This window comes from Aythya ferina, assembly GCF_964211825.1.
Source record: "Aythya ferina genome assembly, chromosome: 10".
NCBI classification, from domain to species: domain Eukaryota; kingdom Metazoa; phylum Chordata; class Aves; order Anseriformes; family Anatidae; genus Aythya; species Aythya ferina.
Genome location: NC_140306.1, coordinates 7,548,318 through 7,569,407, shown reverse-complemented (window position 1 = coordinate 7,569,407; position 21,090 = coordinate 7,548,318). Strand labels below are relative to the sequence as shown.

Genomic DNA, 21,090 nt, shown 5'->3' with positions numbered 1-21,090 from the left:
TGGACAGTAACAAACAATGACACTAGTCAACCTCATCAGGAGACATGAAATAAAGGAATGACAATGATTGATGGCAGCTATTCATTTACAGATACGTCTAGAAAAGTCTTCACTGGCATGGTCGAGCAAGTGGGAGAAGTTCTCCCATCCCAGGGGCGAGGGGCGGCGGCATGCCCACCCTCGACTGGGCGCTCTAAGGGGCGGTGAGGTCCCCTCATGCTCTGGCTGCCTGCGCAGGGCTAGCTACACGCTCGGGCTGCAACTTGTGAAAGACATTCGGAGGGGAAGAGGCTGGAACCTCATTTTGTTTGGCTGTGTGGAGTGAGAGGCTTTACGAGCAGATAGCAGTGTTCTGGGGGAAAGATAACGTGCCGGGCTTCAAAATGCCAAGAGCGTTGCTTACGAGCGAGCTGCTGGCAATGACTGGTGACTTACCCGTCCCCTCCTCGGGTGCACCGTGGCACTGCCACGGCCGAAAGGGGACCGTGTGTGTCCCAGGCTGCGCCCCCTGCACACAGCACGGCGAGCGGCATCGCGGCGAGCAGCATCACGGGGAGCTGCATCGCGGGGAGCTGCATCCCAGCGCCGCCCTGCCAGCAGCCCCGGCTCTCAGCCGGCTCAGCTCGCCCCTCAGCTGGGTGCCTACGGCCTCCTCTTTCATTTTGTTCCGTCTTAGAAGGTAGCTTGAGATTTAATCGGCTGCTTGTTCCTTTGTTTTATTGCTTTTCCCCTGCTGCAAACCAATTCCTTCCTGCTCGAGTTGCACTTTTAAGAAACGGTTAAGAATTTCCCTGTACATCACCAGACACACTGTGCACTGAACTGAAACCTATGTTACCTGACGTTTGGTAGTTAAATGAATAAGAATTTGTACTACGCACTTATATAATTCCTCGTGTAGTAAGTTAAAAGCACATTTTTAGAACAGCTATTTATAATAGAGAGCATTGTTTTGCAGCTTTTTTTATAACTATTTAAAAATATTTTGAATTGGATGACTGTGGAACCCTGCGAATTTATATTTCATAAGTTAGAGCCCCATGCTTCTTACAGCATGTTGAAGTGATTTACAGGCTATATTTCAAATTCATGCAAGTTGTGTGAGAACTGAAGTAACATTTTAATTCTGCATTCCTGCAATGAAGCCTCTGCAAGTTGACAATACAGAAGACACAGCAGCGTTCTCATGATATCTCTATCTATCTAACAAAAATAAAGCAATTAAAGCACAAAAACAATAAAAAAATCTAACAGGATAGCAATGCATTGTAGTGCAAATACATGTAATGTTGCCAGACCCAAGTTCATTCATTCGTTCACTCTTTCTTTCTTTCTTTCAAAGTGGCAAAAATCTGTATTTCCATCAAATTAAACTTTTTGCGGTAAAGTCTGGTAAGAATCCTCTTTGGAAATCCAAACATTTAGGAAAAGAAAAAAGAAAGAAAAAAGGAAGTGTCTGCTGAGAAGGAATTCTGCCTGCTACCCAGGGGTATAGTTACACACACGCACATACTCACACACAGAAAAAAAAAAAAAGAAGAAAAAGAAACAAAAGGCGAAAGGAGAAAAAAAGGAGTCTCGATTGATGGCCAGGAGGGATGACACCACCTGTTCCTTCTCATAATTGCATTCAGATACTCTGGATACATATTTGCCAGCTCTCATGACCCACTGATGCTATTCCCTCCTAAGGAAAGCAGGCACTCACCAGGTATTAGAGAAGCAAGCTTTTGGCACCAATAGAGGATTTGTGTATTTAAGTACGTGTTTACGCCTGAACAAAGACTAAAGGGAAGCTCTTTTACAGCACGAGTTTGTGCTTTTAGCTTTTTGAAAGCAGGTGTCCCAGTAGGTAAAGGTAACGATACAGGACAAAATAGTAATTCCTCTGCCTTATCCTTTAGCAAACGTTGCTTTGATTGGTGGCTGAGACCCCCACTAAAAGATGCTTTTACAATTATCTGGGGGAGCAGCAGCAGCCCCTCCGTGCCTGACGTATTTCGCTGCCAAAATCATCCCCTGCTGTGTTGACGTGAGAGGAAACTACCAAACCTGGGTGACTCAGGCTTGCTCTCACAAGGCATGCGTGCAGGCGGAGGGGCATTTTTTGGCTTCTGCGGAGTCCTGCACCTTGTCTAGACCTCGTTGGGCCTCCTGCCCTACCTTGCTAGGCTTTGAGGAGTCCGTGGTTAGCCCCGCACGCTGGTGCGCTGCACCAAGCTTGGCATCGGAACGGAAGGAAAGGAAATTGTGAGAGTGCAAAATGATCTGTTTTCAGGCAGTAAGCAGTCAACTAGATGTAAATTCCATGAAACAAAAGAAGGTATTATTTACAGTTTTATTGTGATGTTAATTGATATTTACATCTCGGAATGAAAAATAGAAATGTTAATGATTGGCTTTACTAAGAGGATCACTTGATGCCAATGTGAAAGCCAGGGAGAGAAGGCAATTATGCAAACATCACATGCATCCTAATTTCAGTATGGAAACTTACATTTCAAACCTAAATTCAGGAAAATAACATGGAAAGTTTGTACTACAAAATCTAAACATGAGAAAGATTTAAGAGAAGAAAAAGCACATTGCATATGTCAGATAATCTAGTCTGATTATCTGAGCTGTGCTAGCTACAGGGAAGCACTTACCCTTGAGTCCAGCTAGAAGTTAGCAGGGTAAGAAGGAACAAACCAGAATAACATAAAGACTAGCAACAAGGCTCAGGAAAGCAGACAGGAGCCCTAACCTAGCAGCTAAATATTTGGGTTCAAGCAAAGAATGAAAAAGAAACTTAAAGAAAACCAAACCAACCAAAAATAAAACACAGCTGAAAAATTTCTTATGAAGCTCAATAAACCTAGCTACTTATTATGGGGGAACAAATCATTACAAATTCGCAAAACAACCAACTCTTCGTATATGGTGTATATGGTCATTAAATATAAACAGACATTAAAAATGAAATATAACCACAAGTGATACGTAAGACAATTACTGACCAATCTTCAATGTTAAAAAGAAAACGGTTTCAAAAAAAAAATGAATGTTGAGCATGTTTGGGAATTTTGTTCAATGCATCACTAACACAGAACGAACAAAGATTGGTGCTTTCAGACAAGTGACCACTTTTATGAAGCTTAAATATTGCCAAAAGGTGTAGTATGTATTGGCAGCATTATTGACCATAATACTGTGCATGATTTCAACAGTAAACAAGAACAGTTTGTTTTTTTTTTCTTTTATAATGCAAATATTGGAGAAAAGCACAACTTTGCGGTAATGGATTTTTTCTTTCAAATTGTAGCAAAATAAAAAAGCAAAACTTCACTCTAACAGGGATTGTTCACCCACATAAAAAGGACTGTAGTCATACAAAAATTAATGAATAGCAGGATCTATTTTTTCAGTACTTCAAATGCAAATAAAATATATTCCACCCTTGTTCGGAGCTGTCTGCTTACTTCCAAGACAAGCGTTGCTATCGGATGCCTGATGAGAATTTCAGCAGTGCTCTGAGTTTGTATTTACTAATTCAAATGAGGCGGGAACCTCATGAATTCACTATTGCTCCCAGGTTTCTCAAACAGCAAAATATGTTCTTCTCAAGTTTGTTTAACAGACAGCTCCATTACAGGAGTGGAAGGCTGGATTTTCTCTGCATGTGCATGCATGCGCATGTGCCATCTCGGACTGCTACAACATGAATGCTAGGACGACGGTTACTCATCAAACTGCTTAACATTTACTTCTTTGCAAATCCTTCATTTACCACAGCCTCTAATAAGCACAAATATATGACACGTATAAAGATAAACGAAATGTCTTGCAAAAGTCCTTACCTTTCTGCAGGTCGAAAAATAAAAATAATTTAAAGAAAACGAAAACAAAAAACAAAAACAACAAAAACCAGTAACAAACCAAGACCCTTTAAAAATGCAATACTTGATAAGATTGAATTTCAAGACTGAAGGAGCTGAGATGTGTATTTGTGTATTTAAGACTCGTGATAAGCCATCATGTGTGGCATGCATGATTCACTTCTGCTGCTTCTTATTAAACTGCTGTGCCCAATGACTTTTTTCAATGAGTATCGCTGCATACATACATTAAAATATGAAAAACGAGCAGGGCTTGCTGTTGAGATGAAGGGATACTGCGGCATGCATCCCTCCTTCTCCTGCAGGATGAAGACTTGGTGCACCAAGAGGTTCCACAGGGATCCTGATCCCAGGCAGGAGGAGGAAGGAATACTGAGGAACAAACACACTATTTGCACGGCCTGGGGGATGCTGAAGAAGCAAGTCATGACCAGGGTGAGGAGCTGAGTGGTTTCCACGCTTTGGCACAACACAGCTGGAAGGGCTTCCCAGCAAAAAGGGGAGCCTGAAGCCACCCAGCTTGTGAGGAAGACACATTGCTGATGGAAAGAGGCAATGAAGAGGCTGAATGATCTGGATTTGGAGCTGCTATTGAGTGAGGGAAACAGGTCAGATCCTGACCCCCAGATGCCCTGCAGGTCCAGGGGTGAAATCTCCCAGGGAACCTAAGTTTGGGTTTGGCTCTCCTCACTCACACAGCATTTGGCTGTGCAGGGTGACAACACCTCACGGACCTGAGAACCTCCTTTCCTCCCCCAAAATCCTGGCAGGCTTTTTGCTGTGGGTGCTGCCAGGCAATTACCATGTCTGGGAAAGAGGCCTCCTCTCTTTGCCCAGGAGACCCCACGTATGGGTCTGGCAAAATGAAAACTCCATAAACTCCAGCACAAAGTGCCTGGTATTTCCTACAACTTTTTGACGCAACATTTTGGGTAGAGGTAAACACAACCCACTTGTAGGATGCCCGTGCCTACCTCCCATCTTGGCTTTCTGAGAGGCGTTCTTCCCCCCAGATCCCAATCCTTTACATATTTTGCCCCCCCCAATCAGTTAATTGAATGGGATGAACAGGATGAGGGGCACTGAAATGGAAACACTGTCTATGTTTCTACCAAGCTGCATCATGCTACATCCTCATTCACAGCAGCAGCAACGCGGGGCAGACAGGAGTCCAAAATAAGCAGGCATGTGGAGGACACACGCACAAAAAGGGCAAACAGCTGTTTTCTGCTGTAAAATTGATTGTACAGATATGTGTCTTGCATTGTTATTATAAAAAATATTGACATGAAGAAGTTAAACCCATAAAAAGATGCTTTAATATCTGTAAATCAGGGGTAGATTTTCTGGGTTCCTTATAACAAGGGATTAAGAATTGTAACAGCCTCATAGCGACTATTTTAACTGTTAAAATCTGATCTAATTAGAATTTACTAATATTTGCACTTTTCCTTATTTTAGTTTTATTTTATCATACTAATTCCTCACTTTTGCTGAAATGAACGAGAACTGCTGTATGCTACACCACAAAGGGATTTGAGATGTGCTATCAAGGTACCATCAAACAAAAAATGAGCAAAGAGAACACTACATTTTCAAGACAAAAGAAATTGGTCTAAATTTGAAATTAACAGAACTGGGTATAACTGCACAGGACATGCTGCATAACTACAACTTAAAAGATGATTGCTTTAAATTCACATCTAACTGGCCTGCAAAGCAACCTGTTAAAAATACCATATGTTTTCCTACAGTTGAATATTCAACAGTAGACCTCTTTTTTTTGTGCGCATTTCATACTTGCGAGATTTGCACCTGTAGTTCTGAGCACGTGATACATTTGATAGACAACTAATGGCACTAATGAATTGCTCCGATCTCGGTCTGCAGTTTATTGTGTGGGGTAAAACGGGTGTCTGCAGAAAGCAAGTGGGGTCTTGGGCTCTCAGATCTGAGTCTCTTATTTATCAAGTATTGCACTTTCAAATAATCATTGATAATTTCCCAAGGAATTTTGTTTTATTGGGCTTGGTTTTGTTAAACACACACATTAACTGGTTCTGGATCCACTGATGTAAAAAGCAGCTTAATGATAATGAAAAAGAACTGTTTTGGAATCAAAAACACGTGCGTGAATATTGATTTATATCAATGCAGAAAATCTTTCCATCAAAGACTTCTGCCCTCTAAGAGAACTTAGTTACTTACAAAATTGAGAGATTGGGGCGTCTAGCTGGGGAACATTTCCTCCTTTAGCATTTAGCTTTTGCACTTGGGTAGGCGGCACAGGTTTGTGAGACTGCCCAGTGGCTCGGTACATGGCTTGGACCCACAGGATGCGGTCCTGCTCATCGTCACTTGCAAAAATCACCGTGTCTCCTTCCTTCACAGCGTTGAAGAATGCTCTGCCGCCTTCCAAACCTGTCAGGAGAGGAAGGCAGGTTTTTAAAGTGGCACCAAATTTCCACAGACTTTAGGCTGGCAATGGGCATTCACCGGCCACCCACAGCCCCATCACTCTGGGTGCCCCCCAGCGAACCCAGGGCTTGCCCTGCACAAGAGCTCCTTGGCTGGGTGCTCGTTTCCATTTCTGCCCCAATTCAGCACCCTTCTTCCCATCTCCCCACCATCAGAATAAAGCTGGAATCAAGGTCTTGACCGCAAACCTACTACGTCTATCGTCGTCTCCTCTGGGGGACACCATTATCCAGGACATGGGGAGGATCAACATACTCAGTGTTGCCCCACTGAAATAACAGAAACGTGGTGCTCCTCCACTTGAAGGAGTGTCTCAGCACCACGTACACAAGCAAGCACCTCCAGGTACCAGGGGCCTTCCTGCCCCTTCCCCTCACATGCATCTACCAGAGAGAAAACGGGACAGCCAAAAATGCTGGGTCGGTCCCATAAATATTTTCTACCGTAAGTACAGGCATAGCTGCTAATCTTTTATTTAGGGAATATAATCTGGAGGCAGAGGTTGGGATTATCACTCAATCTGTGCATTCAGTTCCCAGCCAAACTGCACTGGGATGTACGCATCTAATTCACTTGGGCTCCCCAGAAAAGACGAGCCTTCCCCTCCTCTTGTGCAACTCCTTCCATCTATTTATAGGAAAGTCATGCATAGCTAATGATCAGTCTAAACACAAACATATTTACAATAAATGCTGATCGCAGTTCAGCAGCAAGCAGGGAGGGAGGATCCCAGCTGGGGAGCTGCGTTCAGCGCCGCGAGTGGCAGCAAGTGGCCGGCCGCCCTACCTGGCTGCGGGTCGGTGTAGTCCACAGTGTATCCGTCGAGCTGCAGCAGCTCTTGAGGTTCGGCTTTTTTCTCCCGGTAGCTGCACATAGCAAACGTATATTGACTAACCTGAAGGAAATCACAAAGCTAAGATGGCACCGGGTGACCACGGCAAGGCAATCCGAGCTGCTCACGACCGTGGTTTACAGGGACTGGGGGGTGTGAGGTCATTTCAGTGGTAATTGCTGATGAGACACACTAAACTTTTACCACGCTTTCTCGAAGCACTCTCTTACCATCCCCTGCCGAGGCAGGCACCTAATTCCCCGCATTGGTGCATACAGGGGTTTAATTTCCTCCTGACGAGGGAGCGCCATGCTTTAAAAAACTCTATCACTCATCCCCAGACAAGTGCAAGAGTGACACCCTGTCACAAACAATGCGAGCTAAATTGCTAGGTGCCAGTCATATTAAAGCAATCTTAAGATCCCACTGATCTCGGCAGTTGTTGTCATCAGTGCTGTAAATGGCAGCTCTCACTCCTCTGAGGTACCATCTGCATGACACGACGCATTCAATGTCAAGCTCTTGACGGAAGCCGACTGGGCTGCGGGGTTTCTGCCAGGCCCTCCCATCGCCGTCGGGAGGCCATCAGCCCGCATCAAGGCCCCGCTCGCGCTCCCCGCGATCTGGATGGGCGGCGAGGAGCCCGGCCGGAGAGGAGAGAAGAGGAGAGAGAGGGGAGGAGAGGATTCTCCGTGCTCCGGGCTAGGAACTCACGGGGGGAATTTACTGTCAAATGATTTCAAGTGACTCCGGGAAGGTTGTGTCACATCTCGGACGCCTTACGTAATTTTATTAGGGTGGACATCTTCTTGACCTTTGGAGGAAACTTTGGCTTCCGAGGGGGTCTTTAAAACTCTGGTGGGTGGCAGAGGATCGTACTCGTCATTTTTTGGGAGTCGGGAAAGATCCTGAAAGATGGGCTTCACGTGAGCAGCTGCCCCCTCTGCACCAAGCAAGCAGCTGGGGGATTTTGCCTCCAAACTCCAGAGGAACCGTTCTGTTATAAATACACATCCAGCATACATTTTGGTGGCATCTATCGCTAATAAAATGTCATTTATTTAAATCGGGGGAGCCGTCTATTGGCTCAGCATCCCCAGGCGGCGCTCGGTATCTTGCTGCCCTCTACGGGCCTCTGCTAGCTGCCAGCCTGCTCTCGGCAGCCCCTGCCTGCGCTGTGCCTTCCTCCAGGAACAGCTCCAGAAACCACCTAAGAATAAACCCTATCATTAACACGTCTGTGGGAGTAGGACTGAAAGTGATGCTTTCAGCATCTTGCATCTTCCTCAGAGCCACCAGCTCGGCTGAAGGACTGACACGTAACGGACCAACAGCAGGAGCACAGCGCTGCACATCGCGTGCTCTGAACCCTGCGTGCGTACCTTCGTGCTGGCAACACGAAAATTAAAAAGATTAACGGGAAGAAATCTAAAAATAACCTAGTGCCCCTCAGCACAACGTTCAGGCGACTCCTGCTCATTCAGTCAGACTTGCAGTGTATTGCTGCCATCTCCTGGACAAACTCCTGAATGAGTTTTATTTACGACAAGATCCTGCTGCTTTCCTCTGAATGGCAGGGGTTTGGTTTCTCTGCATTAGACAGCCTGAACTTCAGGGACTGCAAGATAAATTCAATTCCTGAAATCATTCGCTGCTAATCTAAGCTGACATTGATGGAAAACATTGATACAAGTAATGCTTTTTTAATCCTGTAAACTTTTAGCAACAGGTAAAGTCCTTTCAGTAGGTCAGCTTCTTCTGCTCTGGCTCTGAAGAAGAGGTCTGGATTTCCAGCTCCTCCTCACGTACAAATCTCATCTTCGGACCCAGCAAATACTATTCATCTCTGTCAATAAGGCAGCCAGACCAGCACAACCATAATGGACAGAAACACACACAGGCTTTTCAAAGCTTACACCTCCCATGTTAAAAGTTACAGAAGAGAGATGTTGATGGAAGACTTTGGTGGAGCCATGCTGGGATAGGTGTAAAGCAAGCTGCCCTCTCCTGCTAGCATTCACCTGGTTTCCTTGGAAGAAGCTGGTCTACATCATTACTACAAGAAATCTCCAACAGAAACCTCCAGGCCAATCTACAACATGTGTGGAGTCAGGGCTCCTCTGGGATCACATCCAACTGCTGCTCCACTAACGCAGCTCGAGCCCAAAGCCCAAGCCCCAGGTTGCCCAAGGGGCCACTCATGAGCCTGGCAGTAGGCTTGGATCAGGCTGGAGGGAGGAGCCAGATATTGCTGCTGCTGTCCTCTGGAAAAGGAGCCAGTTCTGCCACGCAGAGTGCCCACAACGAAACAACTCGAGCTAGCAGCTTCAAGGGCTGACACGCCACATCTTGCAACCTAGAGCTTTACTGCTTGGGGTCAGAAACAAACTGATGCCCTGGCTACCAGTGAGATGTGGCTCCGTCCATTTCTGAGTGATGTTAAAGAAAAATCCTACAAAATGAGATCCTAGGAAGCACGTCCCAATCTTGCTTTGCTGCTGAGCAGTGCTGCAGGGTCAAGTGGAGATTGCAGCTTGCCTCTCATCAGTCCCCTAAAATACGGCGCATTACAGAGCCTGCCTTCGGCAGCAGCTTAGAAGTGGCCAGACAAGTGAAACAGTTAATAGCAGAAATTAATCTTACAGCCTGCTGAGTTCACACTGAACCATAGCTGAGTATGAGAGCGAGCAGATGGGATGGGCGAGATGAATGGTTTGAGTAATTGAAAAAAACACGGGTAGAGAGGAAACCGAAGGAAGACAGAGGAGAAATCTCTGCCCAGGGAGGGACAAACTCTCAAAGCAACTGGGATTTTGTCCAGGGACTAGATGAGGGCCAGGAAAGGAGCATCTAGGGAAGCTGAACTGAGCGAAACTAAAAGAAGGGAAATAATCCAAGGCTGCCCTGGCTGGTTCCTTACAAAAAAAAGGGAAAATGCTTTGAAGAATAATTTGAGACAGAAGAACAGAAGGAACAAAGTGGGAAAAAAAGAAAAAAAGAAAAAGACAAAGAAATTGAGAAAAGGGGAAACAGACAGCTGGAGACAAATGCCAAAGTTCACTATTCCCAGACTGCTAAATTAGATCTGACTTTCTTGGCACTTGACCATATTCTGTCACCAGCTATATAACCCGACTGATTAATGCATACAGTAGATATGTATTAACCACTACTGACTTCATCCCTGTTTTTCCACCAAGTACTCCTGCCCCAGCCAGCACCACGTGCCCAAGAATCCTCAGACCTGTTAATTGTCATCCCTCGCACTGCGAGCACCACACAGCTCAGTCATTCGCTTCCCCCTTTTCCCGTGTTGACATAACACCGCCCCGCTTGGGTTAAATTCTTAAATGGACCTTTCCTAGATTAACAGCATGCATTTTGTCCCAAGGGAGAGAAACTGTGCTAAGATACTGCCAGTTGTAATACAGCTTTCCACTTTGATGGGAGGCTCTTGTCCTCTGGTTGCAGCTGTATGTTGCCTCCCGAGCCCTTTACTGACACAAATGAGCAGAGGAAATGATCTGGCTTAAAGAAACAAATGTGAAAACAACAGTTTTCACATCTCAGCACATCCGTTCATCCCTAAACAATTGCACATAGCAGTTGTCCTAGCCTCCAAGCGGGAGGGGTGCGTGTTTTGTCCTCGGGCAGGTCTGCGGGATGGGAAGCCGTGCCCGCTACAGCAGCTCGCCCCATGCAGACGGGACAGCAGGATCTGCTTCAGCCAGGTGTAACCAGCCGTGTGGCTGTTAAACCAGCAGTTCCCAAATGTTTTGTATCATCAACTTCGAAGGGTTTCTCAGGAATCACCACCTACGCCCACTTCTCAGCGAGGGTCTTACTGAAAACATGATTTAATAAGATTATGGGGACCAGCTATGGGTCATTCACCTTCACCTGCGGACCACCGTCTAGGACTGCTGGCGTAGCATACTGCAATTCTGCCAAATTATTTTCCAGTTCTGCTGGTTATTTGGAGTTACTGAGTACTTACTTCATTTCATTTTCTCCCAAGTCAGCTGAGTTTTGCTAAAAGCAGGAGCTGTCACCATTAGTCTAAATTATAATGAGCGCAGGGAGTCTGTCACCAGAACAATAGATCCGGGCGAAGACACTGCAACTGGTTCTAATCTGCAGAGAGCTGATCTGCTTCCAACAGCATTCTGCAAACACCATCAGACACAATCAGCTGAAAACTGCTTCAAGCTACTCAGCAGACATGTCATCCAGGTACCATGGAGTGTTACTTCCCATATGCTGCCAGAGCACAGAAACGGGGTTATGACAAGAGTAAAACAGATTCAGTCTGAAATCTCAATGTAATTAATTCATTTGCCCTTAAGAATCATTAAAGATTTCCTATTGCAAAGCTGGCAAGCCCACCAAAAGCAGCAGTAGTGTTGTTGCCAGCAGAGGACATTAGACCTTGCAAAGAATTAATACAGGCTCTGTCAGCTCCCAGAAATCCCAGCTTTCGTGTGATCAAGGGTCCAATTGACAAACTGGCTGAAAATTGTATCTTGTGCTCAGGCAGCAACTCAGGAAACAATCGTAACATCTGTGCTGGATGCACATTTTCTTTCCTAACCAGTCACAGAGAACGCTGCCCTAAATTGTCCCACTGCTTTCGCTTACCACCGCCACTGGCATGACTGCTGCCTTTACGAAGCATTTTCCTCACTTGCGATGCTGCGGACCATTTCCATCCAAGCTCAGGGCCATATTCTGCCATCGCTTTCACGCTGCATATCTCAGGATTTAAAATTAGGCAAGTAACGAGTCTCTGCCATGTAATTTACATCTAATCAGTATTCTGCTCTTCTGCTGCTCATCTCAAAGGGTGTCTACGAGAAGGGTGGGCAGCGTGCAGAGAGGACTGCGATTCATTCGAAAGAGGGAACTATCCCCTCCGTCGCATGGGTGCAGGCTGGAGGAGCGCACGCACCGGCTCTGCAAGCTGCTCCGTGCTGCCCACCCTCACCGGGGGGCGAATGAAGCCCACCCAGCAAGGCATGTGCTGAAGAGGTAGGGCCCAGCTCCAGCAGTGGCACAAAGGAACTGCTCTCACCCACTACACCCAAACAAACCATCTCCTGTGCTGCCTTCGCAGCTACACAGACACAGAAGGTGCGAGGGATTATTCCACCCAAATTACAAGTGAGTTATTGCTCCTTTCCCCTTCTCTCCAGGGCTTACGGAAGCCAAGTCGCAGTGGGAACGCTCCCCATAGAGCTCCTTTTTCCATGTACGTGTGCAAAGCCCCCGTTCATCCCGGCGAGGCATCGCTGACAGAAAAGAGCCAAACTGCCATCAACACCTTCCTCCACGGTGCCGCCTATGCAGCTTGGCACCTTTGAGCCTTGTTTAGATGGCTAGGAAGAGTCTGAGCATTTATTACTGTGAATCTCTTAACCTCTGGCACAAGACACCACTGCACAGCACTGAAGGAACCGAGGCTGGACCAGCTGCCTGCACCTGAAACAGGGAAAGCAGGACAGGAGAGGACACGGGACCTGCAGGATGAGGTTACTCCACGAGGGAGGGGAGAGGAGGTGGAGCTGCAGCAGAAGATGCTACAGGTAAGGGACAGAGATAAGGGATGAGAAAGGAAACATTTATTCACCCAGACTTAGGTCCCTGTCCTCTTGGCCGTGTCACGCACAGACCACAACATCCCACAGGGACTCTATGGGATCTAACTCTTGGCTCCGGTGCCAGCAGGAGCCTGGTGTTGATGCCTGAGCTCCTGAAACGCAGGCTGCTCCTCATCCATTCTTTCTGTAAGTAAGCCAGCTCACCTTCCTGCCAGGGTTATTCCCTGTCTGTGCTTCGGCAGAGTTCAGAGCATTCTGGACATCAACACCTTTGCTGCCAATCCCTGTTCATATCAGCACCCATCCTTTGCATTGCATGAAAAGCAAATGACAAACATACGGACAGCAAAGTATTTTTATTCCATCTTTATTGCCTGCTGACATGTTCAATATGCTCAAACTACATCTGAGGGACTGCATAGAGAGTGTTTCTTGTTTATATTTGATGTACGGCAGAACACTTTACATTGCACCAAATGTTGAGCAAACGGTAACATAACAGAGAAGCTGCAGCGGCAGCTGGAATTTCTGAGGTGGGCTACAGAGACTCTCTGGGGGCAAAAGTCTGCTCATCTTATTCAAATGAACTGCTTTCCTGGCCAAATTCTGCTCGTATATGCCAACTGACGAATACAGACCTAGTAACAGGAGAAAACATGGAATAACTGAGCAGTTAAATTTCACTGCAAGCTGAGAAATATATGGCAGCTAAAAATGAGAGCTGTAACTGCAGCCCCACAGAAAGGCTGGACAAAAGGCTCCTGAGTGAGACGTGGGGATTAATGCCCAAACTGCAAACCCTCGCACTCGAGAGTACTGATATATTTATTTATGGGAGAAGCTATTTGAGGAAAGAGGAATTGTCCTGTCACACACAGGCCCTCTCTGAAGAAGGGCCCTGCCCTGGAGAACCCTGCTCACAGGGAAAAGGCCCTGAGAGCCTGGTTTAGAGGAGATGAGTTATCTCCCAGGTACAAGCCATACCAGCTGCTTTACAGGTGATCACACGCTGTCACAGCACTTTTAACTTCAGCACAGACCTTAATAAAGACAAGCGATCCCTCAGCTCCTGCACAAGAACAGGGTCATTGTACTACACTCCCCAAAGGCTCCTCCTAAATTATGGCTTCTGCTGGCTCTTTGGGATCCCCTTCCAGCAGCCTAGCCCTGAGAGATGTTGGGTTTCCCCACAAGGTGCCAAGCACCCACCCTGGATCTAGCTGGTCCCTGCAGGGGGACCATTTAAAAACCAGGTGTCACTGGGAATGGATTACAACAACCCTACACCCACCATTTTTACCTCAATGCAAATATACTTCCTGGGCAGATAAAGGCATCTCCTGTGGCTCTTTACCCTAACTCCCTCACTTTTGAGGCCATCCCTACCTGATCTGGGGTACAAAACAAGCACTTCAACTGGCCCTGCTGATTGAACTTGGTTGTTGCACTAGGTATGCAGCTGGTCAGTCCAAGCGGGCTTCTGTTTGTGTGGGTCATGCAGTCATAAATCCCTTTTGCCACCCCAGGATGGATTTCCTTATCTGCCACATGGATTAGGGCTACGGAAGCCAGCAGTGATGGAGAAACTGCAATTGAGCTTCCTACTGAGACAACTGGACTTGGAGTTAAAACTAACTCCTGCCAAACTCACCAGTTTGCACCAGGTGGTTCAGAACCATCTGGTCCTGCATCTGCTTTGCACCTTCCCTGATCTTATGCACGGATCCCACATTATTCCACCTCAGTGGTATTTGCACCCAGGACCCCGCACAAAGTTTTCATTTCATGTACTTGGAGACAACACACCCTGGGGAACTCAGAGAGAAGGGAGGGAGAAAAGGACCCCAGAGTACCCCGTGGGTTGTTTATCAGGCTGCTGTGAAGATAAAGCCACCCAAACCAGGACCCCACACTTCTGTCATTTATGCAGTGCTTTCAGCTGCCCTTTGGAAGGTGAAGGAAGATCCAACATGCCAAGTACTGACCAGATCCTTTTAGCTCGTATAAGACATCTTCTGATTGTTTACCTGAAGTTATTAACCAGGGTCAAATATACAGGTATACTGGAACTGGGAGGGAAGAAAGTAAAAAACCAACCAAACAAAAAAAACAAAATCCAAAAAAAATGAGGAGAGGAAAAAGGGAGAAAGACATTGCAAAATGATCAATGATAGCAGCAGACAATGAGAGTCAGCAATGAATGTATGAGTATGAGGACAAGACAACCATCAAGAATGAAATAGTGACTTCTGTTGTAGACAATGATGAAACTTCTGTAGACTTCAAGGGACTTGAAATTTTACCTGGAAGCTCAAAAGAGAGCATTCACACCCAAGTACCTCCAGCCAAGACATAGTTTCCTCCTCACGTCCCTAAATTTCTCACTAAAATTGATTCTCCATTTCACTGAGTGTTGTGTTGCATCAGGAAACTAGTTAGAGACTGCAACTGAGCTATCCTTGAGGTGTACATATTTAAGAGAAAAAAGATCTATGAATTAACAAAGAATCTGTGCTGAAAACACAGTTCTGTATCAGTTACTCAGCAGTGCAAATGGTCAGGATAAACAAATAACAAATAAGAATTAACTATTTCTTGTTGTAATTTAAGATCACTTCTAGTTAAAGCTGTTACCTGGACCAGGACAAAGAAGCGTTTCTTCCATCTCTTCCAAACGTTTTTACCAATGGCCCATAAATACCTAGGAGAAAAGAATTGGTGAATTCAGTACACAAGTGACAAGATGTTGTTTACGGTATCTTTTCTTTATAGCTCGAAACTGAAGTTAATGCAGAAGCAGGAGTAATTACAAGACTCTCAAGCTTGGCAGCATTACTGAGTGTGTTTACTTCTAGCCTGAACGAATAACCTGTAAAGAAAGAGACATAAAAAACTCCCAGAGTCTTGATGTTACACAGTATTATTTTTCTGTTCTTTTTTGTCTCTTACAGCTTGCTCAGAATTCAGAAGCCCTTTAATGCCAGTGAATAGCCACTATGTGGTCAGATGGGCGCAGAATACATTTGCAACGGAAGAATTGAGTGAAGGAAGCCCAAGTGTTGCTTTAAGCCTTCACAAAACCATTTGGCTGAGGGGAGGTGTCAAACAGAGGGCACCTTACTGCAGCAAAACCAGCGCCAAGGACCCCAGCACACAGCAGACTGACTAAAGCAGGTCACTTCGCTGAACAGCTGAAGATGAATTCCTTGAAATCGCTTGGCTACGAGCAAACTGAATAATTTCTAAGGAGGAGGGAATTTACTGTGTTTTACAAAGGAAGAATTAACTTTTAAAATTAATGTCAAAATTAGCATTTAATCTCTGTGATGAAGCAGCTGCTGTGACACTGTAATACAAACACTGGCAAAAACAGCAGCAGCACCAGAGTAATAGTAATTACAAAGACATTGTTCAACACTAATACGTTTTATGTATCATTATAATTACTTTGGTTCTGGCTCAGTAAATAGAAAAACAATTCCTTTTTGGTTATGCTAGTGTTTTTTATGCAGGAAGAGATCCAACATATGTACATAGTCTTAGTGAATGTTCAAGCCACAAAACTCCAAGTATTGTGCTAATGTGGGCACTGAGTCCTTGGCTTAGAGTTCAAGAACAGGGAAATAATTGTCTGTCTTACTATTGCCACTAAACCCAGCAGAAAAATAACTTCAGTTACAAAAGCAAGCTAATAGTACAACCCATGTAGTTTTCAGCACCATCTTGTTAATTAAATGTTAGTTGAAAACAGTATGAGAAAAGTCAGGAGTGCTCAGCCCTATTGCTATTAGATGTGGTCAAGGAAATAGGTATAACAGGTGAACTGTTCTTTTTTGCTTTTGGTGTCTGTGTTCACGGTGGAAAAATTAAACTGGCCAAATCTGGCTCCTGACTCTGGTCTCATTAGCAGAAAAGACAGGAAGATGAGGAAAAGGAACTAAAAGGAAGATGAGTGTTTCAATCCATCTAATAATGGATTGAACCTAACAAAACATTCTGAAAGCAAAAATGAAGTAGTTACTTTTATAGCACCAAAAACACACTGGAGAAAGAGTTAATCAAAGCAGTGACTTTCCTAGATAGTTTCTATTTTTTATCACATCCTCAGCTCTGAAGAGTAAACAGAGAAAAGCCTTGCCAATGGCATTAGCTAGATCTTCCCAAGGATGATCTAATTTGTAATTGCATTACCAGTGAAAAGCGTATATCAGCATTTGCTTTTGGGCACCAGGAAAAGATAGGAATGATTCCCTTTTGGCCAACTCAGGACAAGCTAAAGTGCACAGGAATTACATAATCCTGAATTTAAAAATTTCCTTTCTGTTCTGCAATGTAACAACGTCTTCTGCCCCTTCGTGGAATGAAGGGGGAGGCCAGGGGAGGCAGTTCGGGATCCCCTGGCCCCAAATCCTCTGATATTGACATATGGAGGGGAGAGGTTTCCCTTTTAACATCCCACTTCATTAGTCCTACTTACACTCTCTTGACCTGCTGCAGGCAACTGCTGTTCAGTTGTACTGTGCATCTCTGTATAAATAATGATGATCACTTTGGAGTTTATTTCAAGCGGAAGGTGCACTGACTTTTTAGTTCTGAGAAGTCAATGCAGGGAAACACAGAATAATTTAGGAAATTATACCAACCTATCAATAAGGGAGGCAGGCAGTTTGCTTCTTATTTCCTTACAGGAAGAAAACAACCCAGCAATTTCCTGGGGAATGCTGTTTAAAATTTAAATTGACTGACATGCATTAAAAAGACTAGCTAAGAATATGGAAAATGCATTATAAATGACTGAACTAATGCTGATTCTATATTTAAATTTCTTTTGACCTCCTGCGATCTTGAGAAAAAAATAGAATTCCTCTTGCAGAATCTTAAAAAAAGAGAATTTTTCTAATGCACATGCAAAACAAATTGAGTTCAGATCAAGACACTTACCCAGAGTGCTTCATGTTTTGAGGTTTATCCATTCGTACGGCAAGCTTGATCTTCAGATCCTGATCCGGGCAGTTTTTGGAAACTGTCATTTTGTGCCACTCTGATTGCTTTGGGCTGTTGGGAGTAGGGTGGAGAACAACCTGCAAGCGTCAAAATCAACAACATTAAAAATTGTTCATAAAGTGGGTTTTACTGGGTAACAAAAGCACAGCAGATGAGCTACCTTCCTCCTAGAAGTCAGTGTGGAAATGACTACACACATCACTGAGATTAGCTTTTCTTTATTGTTTTAAAGTTCAGCTTATTATTTTGAGATGAGTTCATATATTCTCTGGCTCCTCTATCTGCTGTGCTGCTGTTCATGGGCTTGTGCAGAACAGAACTGCATTATCAGTTCCCATCTTGCAGTCATTTAAGGAAAGAGAACAATAAACGAGCTTGCAGCTGTGCAGGTAAACCAGCTTAGAAGTGATCTGATGAGCAAACCAGCAACAAGTTTTTGCTGAGGTTACCCCCTACAATACTCCACTGTCAGAGCCATACCATCAGCTGCTAGGCTTCCTGACATTTCCGTCTGAAGTGTGTTGTTTCAAGGCTTCACAAAGTTTTACCTAAAATGGTTCATCAATTGCTACCTTCAGGCTGTAGATCAGATGATCGGATTTTTTTGCTTACTGGTAAGACTGTCTGCAGTCGGCAGCACTGTAGATGGGTCGGTTTGTCTGCACTGCAACAACAGATCAAACGTGCATCACATATCACGACAGTGGTCGTTGCAGGACTTTCTGCTTCCATTTTGTGCCGAGAGGAAATGATGGGGCAGTCTCCAGCTGGGATAAATCAACGTGACAGCAGTGACTTCAGTGGAGCTGTGCAGATGAATACCAATGGAAGTGCCTGGCAAATCAAAGAAACTAAAAGGCTCCAAGAGGCAAGTAATCCCTTCCGATCATAGCTGTGCTTTTCCTCTCACTCATTATCCCCCAAAGCAGGGCATCCCCCTCAGCCAGCAAACCACAGAATATTCTTCGAGAACTACACAGCATTCCCAGTTTTCTCCTTGTGCTTCCTCATGTGTCCTCTGACGTGGCTTACCCCTGGGACTGTGGGACGTGTGTCCGTGTGTGAAGGAAAGCACAGCAGAGCCATAGCTGTCTTCACACCAGAATGATGCCCTCTCACTCTTATGCCCATTCCTCTTCCAACACCTTCGCTCTCAGAGGTGACTTTGCCTGGAGCAAATTTATTAGTCTCCACTGTTCTGCAGTGAGATGAATCTCCTTTAAATCCATTAACCTTTACGCAAGCACGCTCTTTTACAAATGGCAGCATTCATCCTTGTTATTTGCTGTGCTTCCATTGCTCCGTGCTCCTGCCAAACGCCAGCCAGACTATAATGTCATATCCAGATACTCAACTTCACTGCAGAGTCAACAAAGTAGTTAGTTGTTTTTTTTTCCTACCACCAAAATATTCTTGACACTATTACCCTCTGATTTTAAAAATTATTTCATTGTCTTCTCCAAGGCCTGAGGTTAACATCAGTAGATTTTGGAGTTTGTCCTTACTCATCAACATTATTTAACACATCTTATTGGAATACATTCATGCTTTCTCTGGCAGGAGCCTGTTACTAGTTACCTAGATTAACTGGGCAATGCTGGCCTCTAACTCCTGGAGAAAAAACCTGTATTTAAGTAAAACCTGAAGAAAAGAAGCAAGTCCTGTACACGGGGTGTTGTTAGAGAAGTGGCAGCTGAAGTTGGATGCCCAGGCTCTGGGCATCATACAGGCATCCCCACTGCAAGGCAGGCCAGGCAAGCACACAGACCGTGGCCTTGCATTAAACCTCATCTCTCTGCGAGGCAGCAGCCACTCAGGGTGTTTGGGATACTCTTTACTTTGATTTCTAACTCTTTTTCATCAAAAGGCGCATAAACTTTGTGCGGTGCTGTTGTAATTCATGGCTCTTCCCCTCCTTGCTCTCGGTGGATGAAGCCTTGGCTTGGCTCAAGTCCACGGGCACTTTGCCACTGGCCTCAATAGGGCCAGGATGGATTCCCATGGCTTCAGCTGCCCGTCCAGCAGTTCGGGGCTTGGGAGCGATTTCCAGCTCTCCCTTCGACACAAGTGGTGCAATGAGGAGCGCCGGCCGGCTGCCAGCTCAACACTTGCAATAGAAAGTGAGCATTGTGCGCGCCTGGCAGCGCACAAAGCTGCTTCTCAAAAGGGCGGCTAAGCATGGCTGTTTTTGTGTAGAAACTCTCCTCAGAGCCTTGCTTCTCTCCTCTCTCCACAGACAGGTTTGCGCCCATTTGAACAGCTAAATCAGGGGCTTAACACACTCCTGATTTCTTTATCTTGTTAAAAAGGAATCCCGATGCAGCCTGATCGGACACGCGGCATCTCGGCCGCTCCGGGCACCCCGAGCATCCCTTTGAAGTTCGGCCGCCTCAAAGCACCACTGGCAGCCGTCCAGAGGAAATGGTTGCCCCGTGCCCGCTGCTGCTGGCCCGCATTCCTTGGGGTTTCAGGAGCTTACCCTGGGTGATGGCTCCCTGCGGCACCGGGAATCCGAGCGCGTTGGCACGGCCGGCTCTTCGGCATCTCAGGGCCAGGGGGGTTGTGTTGGGGCCTGACATCTTCCTCAGAACAAGGCACGAGGCTAATTGCTTCCCCGGAGCAGCAAAGTCAGCGCTGCTCACGGCTGCCAGCGGGAACAAGGCCTACAAAGCAAGTGGGTCCTCCAGCCAGCGTAAGCACTCGGGGGAAAAAGGCCTGAATGGCATTGAGGACGGCTGGGTGAAAAGCCCCGCTCAGCGTGCTGCGGTGGATAAAGGGAGGTACCGGGCTGTTTGAAGAATGTGGGTTTGAAAATAATCCTGAAAATATTATGATGCTGTGCCGCAAAGCAAAGGGAGGCCTGCGGCTGGAGTGCTGCAGCCTGGTGGGGTCACCCTCCTTTGGAAAAAGAAACGGGACGGGGAGAAAGGCAGGATCGTGCTGTGCATGAGGGAAGTCTGGAGGGGCTGTGACTCTCTTTGAAGAGAAAACTGAGATGAGGAAAGGAGGGGTAGCTCTGCTTTTCTCTCTCTCGAGTGCAAGAACAAAGGATTTACGTGAATGTGAAAAGACAAACAGTCAAAACTAATGCAAATTATATGAGACAAAAACACCTGTGGTGCTCTCCACCATAAAGATATAAATTAGATCAACAACTCAGTAGGACCTAAAAGAATGTTTGGCATTTGCATGAACAACATGAGTTAAAAAATCATGTTAATTAGGACAAACTTTGTTTTACAGAGACAGACCCTTCTGTGTCAAGGCCCAAAAAGCCATGGACTGCAGGGTCAACACGAAA

At 45.5% G+C, this 21,090-nt stretch overlaps 1 protein-coding gene across 5 annotated transcripts in view; it reads right to left on the bottom strand.

Moving 5' to 3' along the window:
- CADPS (calcium dependent secretion activator) overlaps positions 1 to 21,090 on the bottom strand; it is a 196,588-nt gene that overhangs the window by 85,754 nt on the left and 89,744 nt on the right. For all 5 annotated transcript variants that reach the window (XM_084530730.1, XM_084530733.1, XM_084530732.1 and 2 more), the window contains exons 8-11: positions 17,727 to 17,866; positions 15,420 to 15,486; positions 7,143 to 7,251; positions 6,087 to 6,299 (exon numbers count right to left, since the gene is read on the bottom strand). In XM_084530730.1, coding sequence (XP_084386856.1) covers positions 6,087 to 6,299; positions 7,143 to 7,251; positions 15,420 to 15,486; positions 17,727 to 17,866 — 529 coding nt within the window. The remainder of the gene's footprint in view (positions 1 to 6,086; positions 6,300 to 7,142; positions 7,252 to 15,419; positions 15,487 to 17,726; positions 17,867 to 21,090) is intronic.